Below are 19,371 nucleotides of genomic sequence, written 5' to 3' on the forward strand. Positions count from 1 at the left end.
TCATTTTGACCATCCTTTACATTTCGCACTATACACTACTTCATTAAACTTGATTTCAATTTCAAATGTACGTTTCCGTTTTACCATGCATTCCATGTTTCTAAGGACTGACAACTTAATTTTTCATATTAGTTATTCCTGTGATTTGTGTTTATCTGGTGTCATTTGGATGTGTGAAGTGTTTCTAATCATTTGCCACTATAAATACCTTCATAATCCCACATTTTTGGGGGAAATATTTCATTATAATACGTTGCCACGGTGGAATAATTTGTTAACAAATTAAAAACACTTCTCCTCAAAGAGGACAAAACTAATTTACAAAATCATCAAATTCTAAGTGAAAATTATGGTAACTATTTTTCCTCGTATTAAAATTATATGACAAATCTTCACTTTTAATCTGAAGTTCTTAAATTTCACTTTATATAGTTTTCTGAATGTTTAACATTTTAAAATGAAGAGTAGGAAATCTAAATATTGTCAGTTTAAAAAAGGTTTTTATTCTGAATTTTTTTTTATCCTTTGCCTTTTAAAATCCTATGGTAATAGATTGATTCATCAATACTTTTTTCATCTTCTTAACTGCTGAAGAAACTGAGGCATATGTAAGCATACTAAATTGTCTAAGATCTTTTCATTCAGCAAATGTTAGACCCACTATTCACATTTGGGTTTGTAGACTACAAAGAATCCGTGTTTGTTTTGTTTTGTTTTGTTTTTGTTTGGTTCTGTTTTAGTATACTCTACACCCAACATGGGGATCCGAACTCACAACCATGAGATTAAGAGTCACATGCTCTACTGACTGAGCTAGTTAGCTCCCTCAATCCATGCTTTTTAATAGCACAGTGGTGGCACAGTGAACGCACCAGCTTGCCAAGGCAGGAGATTGTGAAGTCAAAGATGTTAATGATAGGCTTTTGGTATATAGAATATGGACTCACAATCTGCTGCAGGAGTTTTGTAAAAAAAAAAAAAAAAAAAAAAAAAAAAAACAAAAAAACAGGGAGCCACTGAAATGTTCAAATAGTAGATGAATGTGTTTCATGAAAAGATAAGGAAGAAACTTTAGAGAACCTTGGATCAGAGTAGCCCTGTATCTCTATGATCCATCAAAATGTATAGTAAGATCAAAAGTGAACCCTGACCTTAAATATGATCTTCTCTCTCTAGCTCTTAATAACATCCTATTTTTTTGTCATTAAGCATTAATATGACCCCTAGACTGAAAAAAAATATTTAATGATTTGCATGAGTGGCAAACTAAAAATCATTCTCTATGTCATTAAACATTATAAAATTATTGTTGCATTTATTTGAAACAGATGCATGCATATCTATATCTATATCTATATCTATTGTATATTATATGTAATATCTGTATATAGATATTATATAATCTATACATCTGTATCTATATCTATGTATCGATATCACAGTTATCAGTTGTGTGTGGTAATCCTTATTTATATATTGCCCCCTCAAGTTCATCAGTACAGCTGGAACTAGAACTCAGGTCTTTAGGTTCATAGAAGGAAGGAAGATATACAAGTACCCATTATTGACCGTTACCCTTTCCATGTTGTTTAATCCTTAAGAAGACTCCAAAATGAGTATCATTGTCCTCATTTAATTGATAAGCGAGTGAAAGCCCACACACAGGCTACATTGTCCAATGGGTTCCTTTTGTTTTAAGCTATACCTTGATTAATAAGGACCAACTTACTGAAGGTTTGCCCACTATGAATCATATGATCCTTGCTACTGGCCAAATGTTTATGATGTTTCCATTATTTTAAGTATATTTATATGGAATTTATATGGAATGGATGATGCCCTTGGGATGCTATCCCTGAACTGCCTAATTATTATTATTTTTTAATTTAGATAATTGGAAAAAATATAGTGAGCTCTCATAGGCTTAAAAAAAAAAGCAGTTTACTGCTCTTTACAAAAAGAGTCTTTTGGGACCAAGCCAGGCTTACAGGTCAGTAGAAAGTTGTGTTAAATCAGTCACAAAGTAAAGTTAGGATGTAGTACTATTCTTTTTAATAAATGCAGTATGCTAAATTATAATATGGAACAGCTTTATATTGTCATATTTTTTCTAAGAAATTAGTAAGTCAGAAAAAGAATATTTATACCATGTATCATTGCTTTTTATGTGGGATACTGGTAATGTAGCCAGAGATTTCTGAACTGGGAATTTCCGAGAGGTGAAAAGTCTGAACTTTTGTCCATGTGTTGCCTGCAACTAGTTATGTAGATAACTAGAGGCTTTTTCATTTATTTGAGAATTGAGAAAATCAGTACTTCTCTATGGACCAAAAATTAATTATTCTTAATACATTTTCCATTGCAAAATGAGAATGGATATAAATTCTTACAGTTGTTTTCACATCTAAAATCTCATTTTAAGTGAAAATATTTTGAAAATTTCATTCTACAGTGAACACATATGCAGAAGTTGCATATTAAAAACAGACATTCTGATAGTTTTTAAAGAGCAGACCATGAAGAAAAGCCTGTTTAGATTTACTCAAGTTACTTCCTTAATTTAATGAACACAAAAGCCTGGTTTCTATTGGCAATGACCTTCTTCAGAGCATCTTTCACCTCCTTGTTCCTAAGGCTGTAGATCAAAGGATTCAACATAGGAATGATCACTGTATAGAAGACTGAGGCCATCTTATCCGTGTCTAGGGAATGGTTTGAGCTTGGCTGTAAGTACATAAAGATAAGGGTCCCATAGAATATGGTGACTGCCAGCATGTGAGAGCCACACGTGGAGAAAGCCTTGCGCCTGCCCTCAGCTGAGCGCATCCTCAGGATGGCAGAAATAATGTACGTGTAGGAGACAAAGACGACCAGAAGGGAAGAAATGAACATGATCCCAGCACAGACAAAGATCCATAGCTGTTTGGAGTGAGTGTCTGAGCAGGTTAGCCTGAGGAGAGGCATGTCATCACAATAGAAATGATTGATGACATTGGAGTGGCAATAGGAGAGGCGAAAGGTGAGGATAGTATGAAATAGTGCAACCAGGAAGCTATAGCTGTAGGGGACAACCACAAGCTGAATGCAGATTCCTGGGGACATGACAACCAGGTAGAGGAGAGGGTTACAAATGGCCACGTATCTGTCATAGGCCATGGAAGCCAGTAGCAAGCATTCAGCGGTCATGAAGGCCAGGAAACAGCCTAATTGAGCAGCACATGCATTGAAGGAGATAACATTTTGTTTGTACAAGAAATTCCCAAGCATTTTGGGTGTAATGACAGAAGAGTAGCAAAAGTCAACAAATGCCAGGTTGCTAAGAAAGAAGTACATCGGTGTGTTGAGTCTTGAGTCTGTTCTAATGACTAGGATCAAGCCGAGGTTACCAACCACTGTGAAGAGGTAGATAGATAAGAAAACCACAAAGAAGGGCGTCTTTAATTCCTTTCGATCTGTGAGGCCCGTGAGAATAAAATCCTTTACGTGGGTGCAATTTATCTGAGCCATATCTTTCCAAGGCTTCTGCATAGGAAAGCAGAGAAAAGAGTTAAATTCAAGTTGCTGCTCCTATGAGTAGTAATTTTATACTTTACTGTCTTGTGAAGAGGTTTAGTTGCCAAAATAGTGATTGTTAGCATATTGTGATTCTGGGAATGAGATGGAGAACAGAAAGAAATATATGCAGGAAAGGCATATTTCCCTTCTCTCAAATCCATTGTCTATAGAAAGATGGGACCCATGGAATAGTCCACATTGTTGTCCCAAAGCTGACAGAAAAATAGTTTGTATTTTTTATCTTACTTTACTAATTTGTCACTTAAAGTCCCTTCTAGGTTGCAGAATAATCTTCATAGTTATATTAACAATTCAAATACTAAAAATGGGTAGAGAGGGTACAATGAGATGTTTATTGGTCTCATTTGATCTTGCTAGACCTTTATGTAAAAACCATATTGTAATGCCCACTTTACACACGAGGAAGAGGAAACTGAAGTAGTAACACCTGAAACAAAAGCAGATAACTGGTCTGAGTATAGGTAGTTTGGTTTCACACTCGTATGGTTTTAACTCAGGAGACCATATCTCATCATTTTCAAATTTTGCTTTCTATCATACTGCCCACACATCACTATCTCTGAAACATGAACCTACATGATCCAAGGGAATGAACCCTCACAAATTTTACAATATATTTCGAATGAAAATAAACTGATATTTGCTTTCCAAGAGATTTGAAAATGTATGTCTCTTTACAAGTCAATTTATGTTTCTTTCAATTCTTTTTACCTTTTATTAAGGAAATATAAATTTAAGTTATGTTTTTGTATTCATCCTCATTTTCTTACTTTAGGTTGGATATTTATTTTTCTTATTCATTTTGACTGACTTTCCTAATTGAACTATTGAACATCTAAATATAATTTATGGAAATCTATTGTAGGAAAGCATAGGAATTATAGAACTGTGTTCATACTGCTAATGTTAAATGTCATCTCTCTTCTCCTTTTCTTCTCCCTCTCTCTTTCTCTCCCTCTCTCTCTGACTGTCTCTCACTCTCCCTCTCTCCCTCTTTTTCTCTCCTTCTATCTCTCTGTCTCATCTTTATACCTGAGAAATGAAAACAAATCTTTCTTAGATAAACTCATGCAAACTGCTTTATACACTCTGGAAATTGAACAGGGAATAAATATACAAATCTAATAAAAACTTATGTTTCTTCAAATTTTATCCAGAGTTTACTAATAGCTCTTTTGTAGCTCTTACAACTATTATTCAACTTATCCAAAAACGCATTTTAGTTATTTTTTGTTTGTTTCGATCAGTATGTTTACTGGGAAACACTGTGGGGTAAGTAAAAACTTTTAAGAAATACTTATTTACTTTAATTTTATCATAAATAAATTGTATATTCCTTTCTAAAACATTAATATTCATGGAGTTTTAATGTCTAATTACAGCAAGATGGAAATTGATATAAATAAGAATTAGCAACCCATCTATTCCAGATATCTAATTTTCATATTAAAAATGAAAGTCAGTCTAAGCAAAATGTTTTTTTAAAAGGAGAAAGGAACGAGAAAGGGAAAATAATGGGGTGCCTGGAGGCTCAGTTGATTGAGTTTCCAACTCTTGATTTTGGCTCAGGTCATGATCCCAGCATTGTGGATTGAGCTCTGAGTTGGGCTCCATGCTCAGGGCTTAAGATTCATTCTCTCTCTCTCTTCTTCTGCCCCTCTCCCCCCACACTCTAAAAAGGGGGGTGGGGGGAGGCAATAAAATAAAATTTTTATTTATTGGTCTGCTCATAAAAGATCTTTCTGTAGACTATTAGCTTTCAGACTCAACATTTTTGTGTCAGAAACCACAGAAATAAATAGTTATTACATGATGGCAATGAAATTAATAAATATATCCAGAATGATACTCTCATTACCCGGCATGCACTTACCTTGCATGTTCTTTTGTGTTCGAATAGAAACTGTTCTACATATCATACGAAGAGTTAATACCCAAAATCTATAAAGAACTTCTCAAACTCAACACCCGAAAAACAAAGAATCTGGTGAAGAAATGGGCAAAAGACATGAATAGAGACTTCACCAAAGAAGACATCCAGATGGCCAACTGACACATGAGAAAATGCTCCACATCACTCATCATCAGGGAAATACAAATCAAAACCACAATGGGATACCACCTCACACCTGTCAGAATGGCTAACATTAACAACTCAGGCAACAATAGATGTTGGTGAGGATGTGGAGAAAGAGGATCTCTTTTGAATTGCTGGTGGGAATGCAAGCTGGTGCAGCCACTCTGGAAAACAGTATGGAGGTTCCTCAAAAAACTAAAACTAGAACTACCCTATGACCCCGCAATTGCACTATTAGGCATTTATCCACGGGATACAGGTGTGCTGTTTCGAAGGGGCACATGCACCCAATGTTTATTGCAGCGCTATCAATAATAACCAAAGTATGGAAAGAGCCCAAATGTCTATTGATGGATGAATGGATAAAGAAGATGTGGTATATATATATATATATATATATATATATATATACATATACAATGGAGTATTCCTCAGCAATCAAAAAGAATGAAATCTTGCCATTTGCAACCATGTGGATGGAACTTAGGCTAAATGAAATTAGTCAGTCAGAGAAAGACAAATATCATACGACTACACTCATATGAGTACCTTAAGATACAGAACACATGAACATAAGGGAAGGGAAGCAAAAATAACGTAAAAACAGGGAGGAGGACAAAACATAAGAGACTCTTAAATATGGAGAACAAACAGAGGGTTACTGGAGGGGTTGTGGGAGGGGGGATGGGCTAAATGGGTAAGGGACATTAACGAATATACTCCTGAAATCATTGCTGCACTATATGCTAACTAATTTGGATGTAAATTTAAAAAAATAGAAAAATATATAACTACAAAAAATATTTCAAACAAAGAACCTGTTCTAATTAATTGAAATATTACAGTTAAGATTCTAAAAATGGAATCATGATCTACTTACTAGTAGTTACAACACAGTTCCAAAAGCTACACGCTAGCATGACACACACCATCACCAATCTCACTAATCTGAGTAGATGAGCAACTTACCTATAAACAGATCTAAGCAACGCCTCCCATCCTGATCAATAAGCAAGACTGTGCACATTCCACCCTTTTCTTGGTTATGTCCAACTGCTACTCCCTTAGGAGCCTATCTCAATTAACTCATTCACTCTTTCAATAATATATATTGAGAACCATTCATTTCCAAGCACTACTGTCTGAAAACCGAGCAGCCAAAGAATAGGCAGTAGACTAGACTGGAAAGAAAGCTTTACCTCAATTTCCTTTATTTTTCTGGTCTCTTTTCTTCTCAATTGTTTTGCTTCACTACAACACACAAAATTCTGACATTTGTGCAGACAAACCATTTTACTTTGTATTAAAAGTAAAGCATGAATTATATTTAAAAGTATATGTAAACTTTTATAATCTCATCCCTTAATATTTTTATAATCGCAATTCCATTCAATTCTCTCTACGAGCAGTGGACATCCACTGGTCCAGTTAATCAAACTGGTCTCCACTTGTCAATAACAGCATGCCCTTCCTTACTTCTCTACTTTGTTCTTGCCATTTCCAGTGCAGTAAAACCTTGGTTTGCAAGCATAATTCATTCCAGAAATAGGCTTGTAATTTAAAGCACTTGTTTATCAAAGTGAATTTCCCCTTAAGAAATAATGGAAACTCAGATGATTCGTTGTCAAACTCCAAAATATTCATATAAAAAATGAATTACAATACTGTAATATAATACAGAATAATAAAGAAAATACAAAATATAAAGACAAATAAACAATTAACCTGCATTTACCTTTGAAAACCTTCTTGGTTGATGTGAGGGAGATGAATGACAGGAGGGTTATTGTCTGGGACAACTTTCACTATAACTAACGGAACCACTGCTATCTATTGGCTCGATGGAATCTTTTTATTTTCCTGCAACTTTAACAAAGAACTTATCCAATGATCTAGAATGAAGCAAAACATTCCCAAGCTTAGTCTTGTATGGAAAAGCAAAGGACTGTCCGTAGGTGCTTCGAAGTGACAAAAAATACACTAGTGCCAGTTGTGGGCTCCATCCAACGTTCTGAAAAATCACTGATTTCTGCCAGGCACCAGAGCCTGAGACTGAGCATCCAAGCATGGGAGATGATCACCCACAATCCCACAGTGAGAGAGAGAGAGAGAAAGATTGAAGATCCTTTGGCTTATTCGTGATCATGTTACTTTCAGCATCATGTACTGCTTGCATTGCAAGACATCACTCATTTATCAAATTAAATTATTATAAATGTTTGCTCATCTTGTGGAACACTCACAGAGCAAGTTACTTGCAATCCAAGATTTTACTGTACTCTTCTTTACAAGAAAAATGGATGATGAAAGGAACATTCTTTTATCCTTAATGCCTGTTGAAACATCATCTATTCTGTGAAGAGCTACTTCCCATGTTAACATATTTCATATGTTTTTTCTAGAATCACTTGAGACATAATTCATTTATAGTTCTCGCCACGTGTATAACGACATCTGTATCCATACATCTTCCTTTTCTAGATGTTAGTTAGACATTTTAAAATTGAGAGCCATGATGGTTTTTTGTCATTTCCTAGTGCAGTCTCTTCTACATGTTAGATAATAAAGAAATAAATAGTAACATTTGGTTAACTATTTTAAGATTAATATCATAATAATTATATTTGAATATTTCTTCCTCTTATTCTTATGTTACAGTCATTGCTTTGGAAAATATTTCTAAAGACACACTGGTGATCTTTGTCCAATATACTCCCCACTAATCCTGCGTGAATTCTCTAGCTATAATAAATGCAGGGACACAGTTTTGGCATAGATTATAATCCGATAAAACACGGGCCTGATTTTTCCAAATTTCTTCAGAGATTCTGAACTGAAATTTTTATTTTCTTTAATCTGAAAAGAAATTATATATATGAAATAAAATACATATAAAATATATAATCTAAAAGTAAAAATATGTATAAATAAATATATATTTAAATCTAAAAAGAAACACATAAATATAAATATAAATAAATATAAATATATCTAATGTAAAATCAGAGAAAACAGTTTACTTTTATTTTACAAAATGCACTAGTCCATCATGTTATACTCTAATTAAAAAAAATTTTCACATTTATTTATTTGAGAGAGACAGAGCGTGAGTGGGGGAGGGGTAGAGAGAGAGAGGGAGACAGAATCCGAAGCAGGCTCCGGGCTCTCAGCTGTCGTCAGCACAGAGCCCAATGTGGGGCATGAACTCACAGACCATGAAATCATGACCTGAGCTGAGGTCGGATGCTTAACCGACTGAGCCACCCAGGCACCCTCTATTTAATTTTTAAAATTCTTATCTTGAGCTGCTACAGGATTGTTAATAAGTCAATAAGTCAAAGCCCACCATTTTGAAATATATTCTTCTTATCTACCCAGGTAGAAGGCGCTCCTCTTTCTTCACACAATGGGTCTGAATAGCAGGTGACTGCACGTATTTATTAGTGTCTCTGTCCCAAAAGATCTTGCCTCACAGCATGATGCAAGCAAGATTATTAGAAAAATTACAGTCCCTGTTCAATTGATACCTCGAGAAAGCTTTGAAGGTTTATTGATGTGATTCCCTGTTTTTAAAGAACTGCATATCTGTATCTCTGCCATTAGTATAGTATTATTGCTCTAAGGTTCTCCTAACTCTTAAAATATTATGATTAGTTAATTTTTAAACATTATTTTTGTGGTAGTAGATGATTAGTGTCAATCTTTGAGATTTAAAGGGCAGGTGTGAATTACATTTTTAAAACTCTCATAACTTCCTGTGATATGAGTATCTATTTCCTTTAAGGACCTCCCCCTTAATACTGTATGCACAGGGCATTTGGTAAAAGCTCTGGGCATTAGTTTCCACCCTAGTCACTTTGACCTAGATGATGAATAAGAAATATGTTGCCAATGGTGCATGGGGAATGAAGTGTGGATACGTGAATTTTATATACTGGCTATGACTTTAAAATTTTCTCCTATCCTTTGAGCAAAAAGTTAACTATAACACTGGGCTGCGATATAATGAAGAAGGGGATGGAGTCTTACATTTCTTTTCCATGATGTATTAAAAAGACACTGTGAAGGAGAAAATATAGCAAAGGCTTAAAAATCACATGCTGCTTACATTGTGTAAATGATGATCAAGCTAGGGAAAGATCAAGATAGGGAATTGTATGTGTTTGAACTACATGCTCCAGATATTAAATAATACTTTGAATGCATACTGCCTTTTTCTTCCCCATCTCTGTTTGGGGAGCACATCTGGTACAATTGGCTAAATATCCCATCTCTACTTGTGTCTTGTTATAAAATGCTGCGACTTGAGGTTTGGTATTGAGATGCTTGTCCATTATGTACAGTACAACACTTAAAAACAAACTAACAAAATCCTGAGGAGCAGTGATTCTGAACAAGGCATTCAATGCTGACTGTAATTAAAAGGACACTCTTACTAATGAATCAGAAATATTTGTTTATTTTTTAAGTGTTTATTTATTTCTGAGAGAGAGAGAGAGAGACAGAGTATGAGCAGGGAAGGGGCCGAGAGATGGGGAGGCACAGAATCTGAATGCTCCAGGCTCTGAGCTGTCAGCACAGAGCCGGATGCAGGGCTCGAACTCGGGAACCATGAGATCATGACCCGAACCAAAGTCAGACACTTAACTGACCGAGCCACCCAGGCACCTCTGAATCAGAAATATTTAAAGAGTATGGGGCACCTCGGTTAAGTGTCTGACTACAGCTCAGGTCATGACCTCATGGTTCCTGAGTTCGAACCCCGCATCTGGCTCTGTACTGATAGCTCAGACCCTGGAGCCTGCTTTGAATTCTGTGTCTCCCTCTCTCTCTGCTCCTCCCCCATTCATGCGCTGTCTCTCTCTGTCTCTCAAAAATAAATAAACATTAAAAAATAAAAAGAAATATGTAAAGAGTTCAGAAATTACATTCGATTCCTCAATTCTTTTTTTTAATCTTAAAATATTGTATCAGGTAAAACAATTAAATAAAATACAACTGATAGAAGACATTTTATAAACGGTCATGGAAAACCATACCTACATTTTATATGGGAATCCAGAAACTTTATTCCATGAATCCTGCATGTACATTTACCCGATGGTCCTGTTTAATGTCAATCCATACCTTCCTATTCAGACTTGTAGCAATCACTGTCAGTATCCATAAGTATTTCATGGCTTAGCTCCTCCTAAGCATCCATTTCCTCGCTCATGTCTCATCACAAACAAGATTTATAAGGCATAGTGTCTGTGAATAAATGTATAGTAAAACCATGCTCAGTGAACAGAACTTGGCTGATCAGACAAGTGTAGTAAATTAAGGATTTCCATCTTGTAACATTAGACTAGATCAATAATATTTTAACATCAACAGTGGGTGCATACTAAAAGACTCTACATGGGACGCCTGGGTGGCTCAGTCAGTTAAGCATCTGACTCTTGATTTCAGCTCAGGTCATGATCTCATGGTTCAAGAGTTGAAGCCACATGTCGGGCTCTATGATGACAGTGCAGAGACTGCTTGGGATTCTCTCTCTCTCTCTGCCTCTCCCCTGCTCATGTTCTATCTCTCTCTCTCTCTCTCAAAATAAATAAATAAACTTAAAAAAATAAATTAAAGACTACATAATTTTATTCTTTCCTATTATTTAGTGGATCTATACATTCCCATACCTAAGTTCAGGGTAATAAGAAGATTCCAAAGGACTTTGTGGTCTCCTTGCTTACTAAAGCATCTGCTCTAGCTGTCCATTCTAAAACTAGGACCATTCATCAATAATTTTACAACAAATTAAAGGAAACAAGGGACAATGCAAAGTATCCACTAAAGGCTTTGTCACGATGTTAGTATAACTGATAAAAGAAAACATTTTCGGGGAGCCTGGGTGTCTCAATTGACTAAGCATCTGCCTCTTAACCTTGGTTTGGGATTCTCTCTCTGCCTCTCTCCTCCCCTACCCCACTCCCTCTCTGTCTCTCTCTCTCTCAAAATAAATAAACTTAAAAAAAACCCCAACGTTTCTCTGGGATGCCTCAAATTTCTTCTCCCCAAATTGGGTAGTTTAGAAAGAATTTAACTTAATTAGGGAGGAAATTAGTAGGGAAGAGTTTAAAAAGGATTTGGGGGCAGGTAATCTAAGGATACCTCAATTACAATTCTTTCATGTCTATGAGTCTAATTTTGTTTTGTAGGATTGCATTTCTTTTCTTATATCATAATTCTTATGCCTAAATATTTAGTGCCTATACTTGAAGAAGATCTTCAACACTGGAATTCATTTATAAGTAATGTGAACATACCCATAGCAGGTTAACATGATTTTCCATATATAGGCATACCTCAAAGATTTTGAAGGTTAGGTTGCACACCACTGTTATAAATAAAGTATCACAATAAAGCAAATCAAATGAATTTTTTTTGTTTTCCTAAGGCATATAAAAATTACGTTTACACTATAGTTTATTAAGTGTGCAATAGCAGTATGTCTAAAACAATGTACATAACTTAATTTAAAAAACTTTATTGCTAAAATATGCTAACCATCAATGGAAATTTCAGTAATTCATAACCACTGGCCACAGATTACCATAACAAATGTTTGGAATATCACAAGAATTACCAAAATGTGCTAGAGACACAAAGTAAGCAAATGCTTTTGGAAAAATCATGCTGCTAGACTTGCTCAAAACAGGGTTGCCACAAACATTTTTAAAAACAGGAATGTCTGTGAGGTGCAATAAAGCAAAATGCAATGAAATGACAGATGCCCATATCTCTTCCAGTTTAGTTCTTTGACTATTTGTCAAGACTCATTCCTAAGGGTAAGTGTCGAAATCAGCCATAGAGCTGATTAAAATATGGATTTATTAACCTTTTTCTGGTGATGCTGGTTCAATAGGTCCATAATACCATCTGGTTACCTCTTTTCAAAATTGTACAATAGAGATTGGTGTATACTCACTGATCAAAAACTCTCAAAAAACAGCAAAAAAGTCTATTACAACAACAAAAATTTCCCTCTAACGATACAAGGAATTCTCACAAACATGATCCCTGGAATGTCTAATGATATCATAGTACAGGACGTATATTATACACAGTAAAGAAGACTGAGAGAGTAGGGAAAAAAGAAAATCCTCCAGTAAATTTATGAATCAACATGAAAATATCAATGGCTGTCCCCTGGGTCTTTCACTGAAAAGTTATATAAATTATATTAATTTCATTAAAATAATTTCAATCAGGGGCGGGGGGGTGGCTCAGTTGGTTAAGTGTCCAACTTCAGCTCAGGTCATGATCTCACAGCTGAGGAGTTCGAGCCCCGTGTTGGGTTCTGTGCTGACAGCTCAGAGCCTGGAGCCTGCTTCAGATTCTGTGTCTCCCTCTGTCTTTATCCCTCCCCTGCTCAAGCTCTGTCTCTCTCTTTCAAAAATAAATAAACATTAAAAAAATTAAAAGTTAAATTTTTTTAATTAAAAATAAAATAAAATAATGTCAATCATATTTAGTGTTCAGAATGTAAATTCATCAGTATTATATGTTTTTTTTAAATCAGACAATAGTAAGGAGTTTTATTTTAAATATATTTTTCAGTTTAATTTTATTCACTTGGCTTTGAAGAGGATTTTAACTATCTGGATTATAGTTCTTCAAAACGCAGTGATCCACTATACCCCAACATACCCAGGTACAAAGCAAAAACAGAAACCAAAGGATAAGAAGGATCAATTTACTTCTCTCCGCTGTATTTTATTACTTTGTTCAAGTTTATTTACTTTTTTTAAACATATGTCTCTCCCAATTCCTGGAAATATTTCTTTAAAATTTTTCTGTTAACATTTATTTATTATTGAGAGACAGAGACACACAGAGCGTGAGCAGGGGAGGGGGAGACACAGAATCCGAAACAGGACCCAGCCTCTGAGCTGTCATCACAGAGACCAACTCGGGGCTTGAACTCACAAACTGTGAGATCATGACTGGAGCCGAAGTCGGTCACCCAACTGACTGAGCCACTCAGGTGCCCGGAAATATTTCTTTTAAAATTGGGTATGAAGTTAGTGAGCAATGTTTGTTTCTGTAACAACCTCACATTTCAAAGAACTTGAGTTGACTTTTTAATTCAATGCTTCCCAAATCCTAGCTCCTTTTAATTCCTGGGATTAATTGTAAACCTATGCCAGCCACCTGTTTGCTTTCTCCGACATATGGTAACCTATCCTAACCATCTCATCATTGGCCTATAGAGCTCTAAAATTACACTGATTTTAAGGAATAGCATGAAATTGTTAGAAATCTCTGTAAGGCAGCCTTCACATCCTTATTCCGCAGGCTGTAGATCATGGGATTCAACATGGGGATCACCAGTGTATAAAACACGGAAGCAATTTTATCAGTATCCAATGAGTAGTTAGTTTGAGGCTGCAAATACATGAAGAGAAGGGTCCCATAGAACACAGTGACAGCCATCATATGTGAAGCACATGTGGAAAAGGCTTTTTTCCTTCCTTCTGATGAACGCATCCTTAGAATGGACAATACAATGTTGAAATAAGATACTACAACTATTATCAAGGATAAGACCAAATTTGTAGCTGCGGATATAAATACTATTGTCTCTGGAAGGTAAGTATCAGAGCAGGACAATGTTAACAGTGGGACAATATCACAGAAGAAATGATTGATTACATTGGAGGAGCAATAAGACAGAGAAAATATACAATATGAAACCACAATACCTGTGGAAAAGCCATAGAGGTATGTGAGGGATACCAGCAGAAGGCAGATCTGTGGAGATACCACCACCATGTAAAGCAGGGGGTTACAAATGGCCACATAGCGGTCATAAGCCATCACAGCTAACGTGAGCACCTCGGCTACAATGAAAAATAAGAACCCTCCCAGTTGGGTGGCGCATTCATAGTATGAGGTGGTTTTCTTCTGTACTAAAAAATTGATCAGCATTTTAGGGGCAATGACAGTAGAATCGCCAAGATTGATGATAGCCAAATGGCGCAAGAAGAAGTACATGGGGGTTTGAAGTTGAGAGTCAACACTGGTGAGGGTGATGATGCCCAGATTCCCTGCCATGGTCAGCCCATAGATCACCAGGAAAACAAAGAAGAGCGGAATCTGGAGCTCTGGGCGGTCTGAGACTCCCATGAGAATGAACTCAGTCACCAGGGTGAGGTTCCCTGGAGCCATGTAAGGGTTTGGAAACTCATCTGTTTGGAGAAGAAAAGGAGAAGTGGTTACAAACTCTAAAGATTTATTTTTTAGGACTTTCATTAGGCAGTAAGGGTAATTCCTTAGGTGAGATTTCCTGGAATGATGTATGAATCTAACTCGGTTATTGAAATCAAGGTGCTAGGACTAGTAAATAAACTACAGTCATTTGGAAGAGAGAAAAAGCAAGTGCAGCAAATTAAATAGATGACCCAGCTTCATTCATTATTGGAGGATTTCCTTCCTCACATTCTTATTCAGTTTTGAATATCTTTTTAGCTTGCCAGGTATTTGAAGCCATGATTTCTATCTTATATGTCTCTTGAGTGTGAAAAGCCTTGAGGAATTGTATGCCTTCAAAAAATCCAATTTCTCCTTGTGATTTCTTAATCTGGGACTTGTTGCTTTATTGTAAGATTGGATGATTCTAGTCACTATCCTGCCCCATTTTCTTTATCCTATCTTTCTATAACTTCTAGCTGATGGACATTGAATTTGCAATTTCTACCATCCATATCCGTTAACTGTTTTTTCTCATTTTCCATTTTATTAACCCAGATAAAAATACTTGGAAATATGTCTTTTTTTTTGCGTTTATTTATTTATTTATTTATTTGATAAACACAGAGAGAGAGCATACACAAGCAGGGGAAGGACAAAGGGAGAGGGAGAGAGAGACTCCCAAGCAGGTTCCACTCTGTCCTTCCAGAGCCCAATACAGAGCTCTACTCACAAACTGTGAGATCATGACCTGAGCCAAAATCAAGAGTTGGGTGCTTTACTGACTAAGCCACCCAGGTGCCCTGGAAATATGTCTTTTATTTTTTAGATGACTTATTTTCTCTTCAGCTTTCAGAAAATAAGACCTGTAAAAATTACAAATGTTTGTAAAACAACCCATTATGCTTTATTGGATACTATTTCTTTTTCCTTTTTTTTCTCATAACTTTTCCTTCTTGCCTCACAAGTTGTAAAGTTCCATCATGGTTATTTTTAATCAGTATTTTTAATTTATAGAATATTATAACATTATTTTAAAAACAATATATCTGGCCTTTGTTTTTAGTTGAACTTTATCTTGCATATTTTCCTACTTTTGACATATTTCACTACTGCAATGATAATAAACATCCTTACATTATAAAACCTCTATGATAATTTCATTGCATATATTTCCCAACGGATCAGCATGCTATTATGATATGACTGAATATTTTCCTAGAGTTGCTTGTTTCGAGAATGGTCATCTGTTCCTAACTAACCCGATTAGAATCCCTTCCCAATTACAACTGATAGTTCCAGTGGTGGGCACCTGTCCAAAAGAGTGCCATGATTGTCTCTTATATGAAGATCTTGTGTTACATTCTAGAGAATCAAGACTATATCATCATATAACATAACATCCACCATTTAGCAGAAGTTTAAGTATTCTTGCACATAAACACACAACATTCATAGTAATAATAATAATAATAATAATAATAAAAGTGAGTAGGAGGAAATGTTCGGACATGATGGATATGGTTATGATATGTTGTGGTGATGGATTCACTGATGTAACTCCAGACTCATCAAATTGTACCCATCAAACATGTATAAGCTTTTTGTATGTCAACCATACCTCAATAAAGTGGTCTAAAAAAAAAGACTACAGGTCATAAATGCCTGAACTGTTAAATCTCAAGTTGTTGACATTTTCTCTCTTACAATAGGATGGAATGGAGAACCATTCTGCAGTGAGAAAAAAACGAATGAAGCAACAATATAGAAAGAATCAGAAAAAACAAGACCAAAATAACTTCTAACATTGTAGAGTATTTACTACATCATCATTCTTTTCTTGGTTTCTTTGAGCCATTTTCTTATTCAAGGGAGAGAGAGAGAGAGAGAGAGAGAGAGAGAGAGAGAGAGAGAGAGACTGTGAGTGAGGAAGAGGCAGACAGAGAGGGAGACAGAATATGAAGCAGTCTCCAGGCTCTTAGCTGACAGCACAGAGCCTGACACGGGAGTCAAATTCATGGACCACAAGATCATGATCTGAGCCAAAGTTGGATGCTCAACTGACCAAGGCACCCAGGAACCCCGAGCCATCTCCTTACTTATTTATTTACCAAGTATTTTTTTATTTCCTACTTGTGCAAGAGAATGTTCAATCTCCAGATAAATTACTTGTCCCTCAGTTCATGAGACTTCTATTCCAATAATAAAGAAGAGACATTTATAAGTAATGGAACTTATAAATGAGATAATTGAAGGTTGTAATAAACACAATAAATAAATTGAATGAAAACATACATTAGTATAACCTGGGATGATGATATCACATAGGATGTTAGCAGAAGGCCTTTCTGAGAGAGTGACATTTGAACTGAAACCTAAAGTGTTAGAAGGGACCAACTATTTCATAGATCACAGGAAGAACATTCCAGGATTTCAGGCAGGCATGTATTTCTTGAAGATACTTCACAGGAGTAGAAAAGAACTTGTCTTCTCTGTTTACAACTTATACTACAACTTGTTCCTGTTTATTTATTTTTTATTGATTTAGGAGAGAGGTTGAGAGAGAACAAGTCAGGGAGAGGGATAGAAGGAGAGAGAGAGAGAAAATCCCATGTGGGGCTTGAACCCATGTCCCTGGGATCATGACCTGAGCTAAAATCCAGAGTCATATGCTCAACAGACTGAGCCACCCAGGTGCCCCAGTGTTTTGTTCATTTTTAAAATGGAACTTGAGGGCACCTAGGTGGCTCTGTTGGTAATGTGTCCAACTTTGGCTCAGGTCATGATTTCGTGGTTTGTGAGTATAAGCCCCCCATCAGGCTTTGTACTGACAGATAAGACCCTCTCTCTCTGCCCCTCCCCTGCTCATGCTATCTCTCTCTCTCTCAAAAATAAATGAACATTTAACAAATAAAAATAAAAATAAAAAATAAAAAGGAACTTGGGGCACCAGGGTGCCTTAGTAGGTCAAGCATCCAACTCTTGACTTCAGCTCAGGTCATGATCTCATAGTTCATGCACCATATGGAGCTCTGAGCTGACAGCGCAAAGCCTGCTTGGGATTCTCTCTCCCTCCCTCCTTGCCCCTCCCCTCTCAATAAATAAATACACATTTAAAAAAATGAAAAAAACAAGAAGTTTTAAGGTAGGTAAATAACATGATCAACTTTAAATTTAAAATGAGAACTCCTACTGACATGAAGATAATAAGTTATAGGTTTGGAAAGAGGTACACATGAATAGAAATTTAGAAAGAGAGTCAAGCATTTGTTATAAGGCTCCTGGGGATGATAATGTTGACTTGGGTTCAAGTGGAGAAGCTGGAGGTAGAGGGAAGGAGATACATTTAACAGTTGGTAGCAGAAAGAAATGGTATCTTCAACATAATTCATATTATGTGAGACAGATATGAGGGAATAACAGATGGGGCCAGATCAGGAAAGACTTTATGATTTTTTCTTTTAAGTTTTTGCTAGTGGATCAATAGCCATGACATTTTTGAATATTAGAGAATGTGGTTTAAGATGGAGTGATTACAGTGGCATTTTGAACATAGTAAGCGTTAGAGGCTTATGAGACATTTAAACAATAATTTACACAAACTAATATTTAAGTCTGGAGCACATTAGTGTGGTTGGTCTTATAGATACTTAAGATAGCATTTTTTTCATCTAATTCAAGAATTTTTTTAAAAATTGTAAAAAACAAACAAACAAACAAAAAACCCTAACTTCTAATATGTTCCTCAATCTTCATCCTTTTCCACACAGGGACAACCCTGTTTCGAGATTCTAGCTTTTTCTTTTATCCTCAAACATTACACTACAGAATATTGCTTCTGTGTCCCCACCTCCATGCCTCTTTATGACCTTATCTTCTTTGTTTACGACTTTTAATATTTTGTTCACAGCTTTCTGGCTCTGCATTGTCTCCCTTGGCAAACACATCAACTCTAAGCAAAAAAAAAAAAAAAATCTAAATTATATCAGCTCTTCCATTTCTGCTGGAATCTGATGTGTTGCTCATTATATCCTTCATACTAAAGAGCAAAAATACATTTTAAAAAGCAACCATTTTAAAAGACAAACATCCTATTCATCCTCCAATTTGCTCTTTCAAAACTCCATATGCATTGTTGGCCAATTTCTCTAAATACTTTCCCATCCTAAGCGTCTTCCTCTTCTACTTGCTTAGGTCAAGCTTTCTTTATCACTGGACTTGACTATTGCATCTGCCTTGCTTTCCCTATCATAATTCTCTCAGGTTAGCTGGTAGAAAAATGGCAGTCGTTAAAGCTTTTTGCGTAATTAAGGTATATAATCTGAGCCTTTTTAAAAAAAAATAATAATTGAAAGATGCTTCAGCTTCATTTTCAGTGCATTCCACATTCAGGGCTATACCAATTTTCTGGCCATACTATCCTATCGGATACACAGTGAACATAATTTTCATCTCTGGCTGTCTGTGTCCTCATGTTGATTCTCCTGAGA

General features: G+C 35.8%; 2 protein-coding genes across 2 annotated transcripts; both read right to left on the bottom strand.

Moving 5' to 3' along the window:
* Positions 1–2,547: 2,547 nt before the first annotated feature.
* LOC106986225 (olfactory receptor 1044) lies at positions 2,548–3,585 on the bottom strand. The gene has a single exon (XM_015084396.2). The coding sequence runs from the start codon at positions 3,526–3,528 to the stop codon at positions 2,548–2,550; it is 981 nt and encodes a 326-aa protein (XP_014939882.2). The 5' UTR covers positions 3,529–3,585.
* Positions 3,586–13,912: 10,327 nt separating this feature from the next.
* Positions 13,913–14,995, bottom strand: LOC106986227 (olfactory receptor 8J3-like). The gene has a single exon (XM_015084398.2). It carries the CDS (start codon positions 14,942–14,944, stop codon positions 13,913–13,915), a length of 1,032 nt encoding a protein of 343 aa, XP_014939884.2. The 5' UTR covers positions 14,945–14,995.
* Positions 14,996–19,371: the final 4,376 nt, after the last annotated feature.

This window comes from Acinonyx jubatus, chromosome D1 (genome assembly GCF_027475565.1).
Source record: "Acinonyx jubatus isolate Ajub_Pintada_27869175 chromosome D1, VMU_Ajub_asm_v1.0, whole genome shotgun sequence".
Classification (NCBI taxonomy): Eukaryota; Metazoa; Chordata; class Mammalia; order Carnivora; family Felidae; genus Acinonyx; species Acinonyx jubatus.

Excerpts from the sequence above, each read along its gene's own strand:
- LOC106986225 (XM_015084396.2), bottom strand. The coding sequence starts at position 3,528 with ATGCAGAAGCCTTGGAAAGATATGGCTCAGATAAATTGCACCCACGTA.
- LOC106986227 (XM_015084398.2), bottom strand. The coding sequence starts at position 14,944 with ATGAAAGTCCTAAAAAATAAATCTTTAGAGTTTGTAACCACTTCTCCT.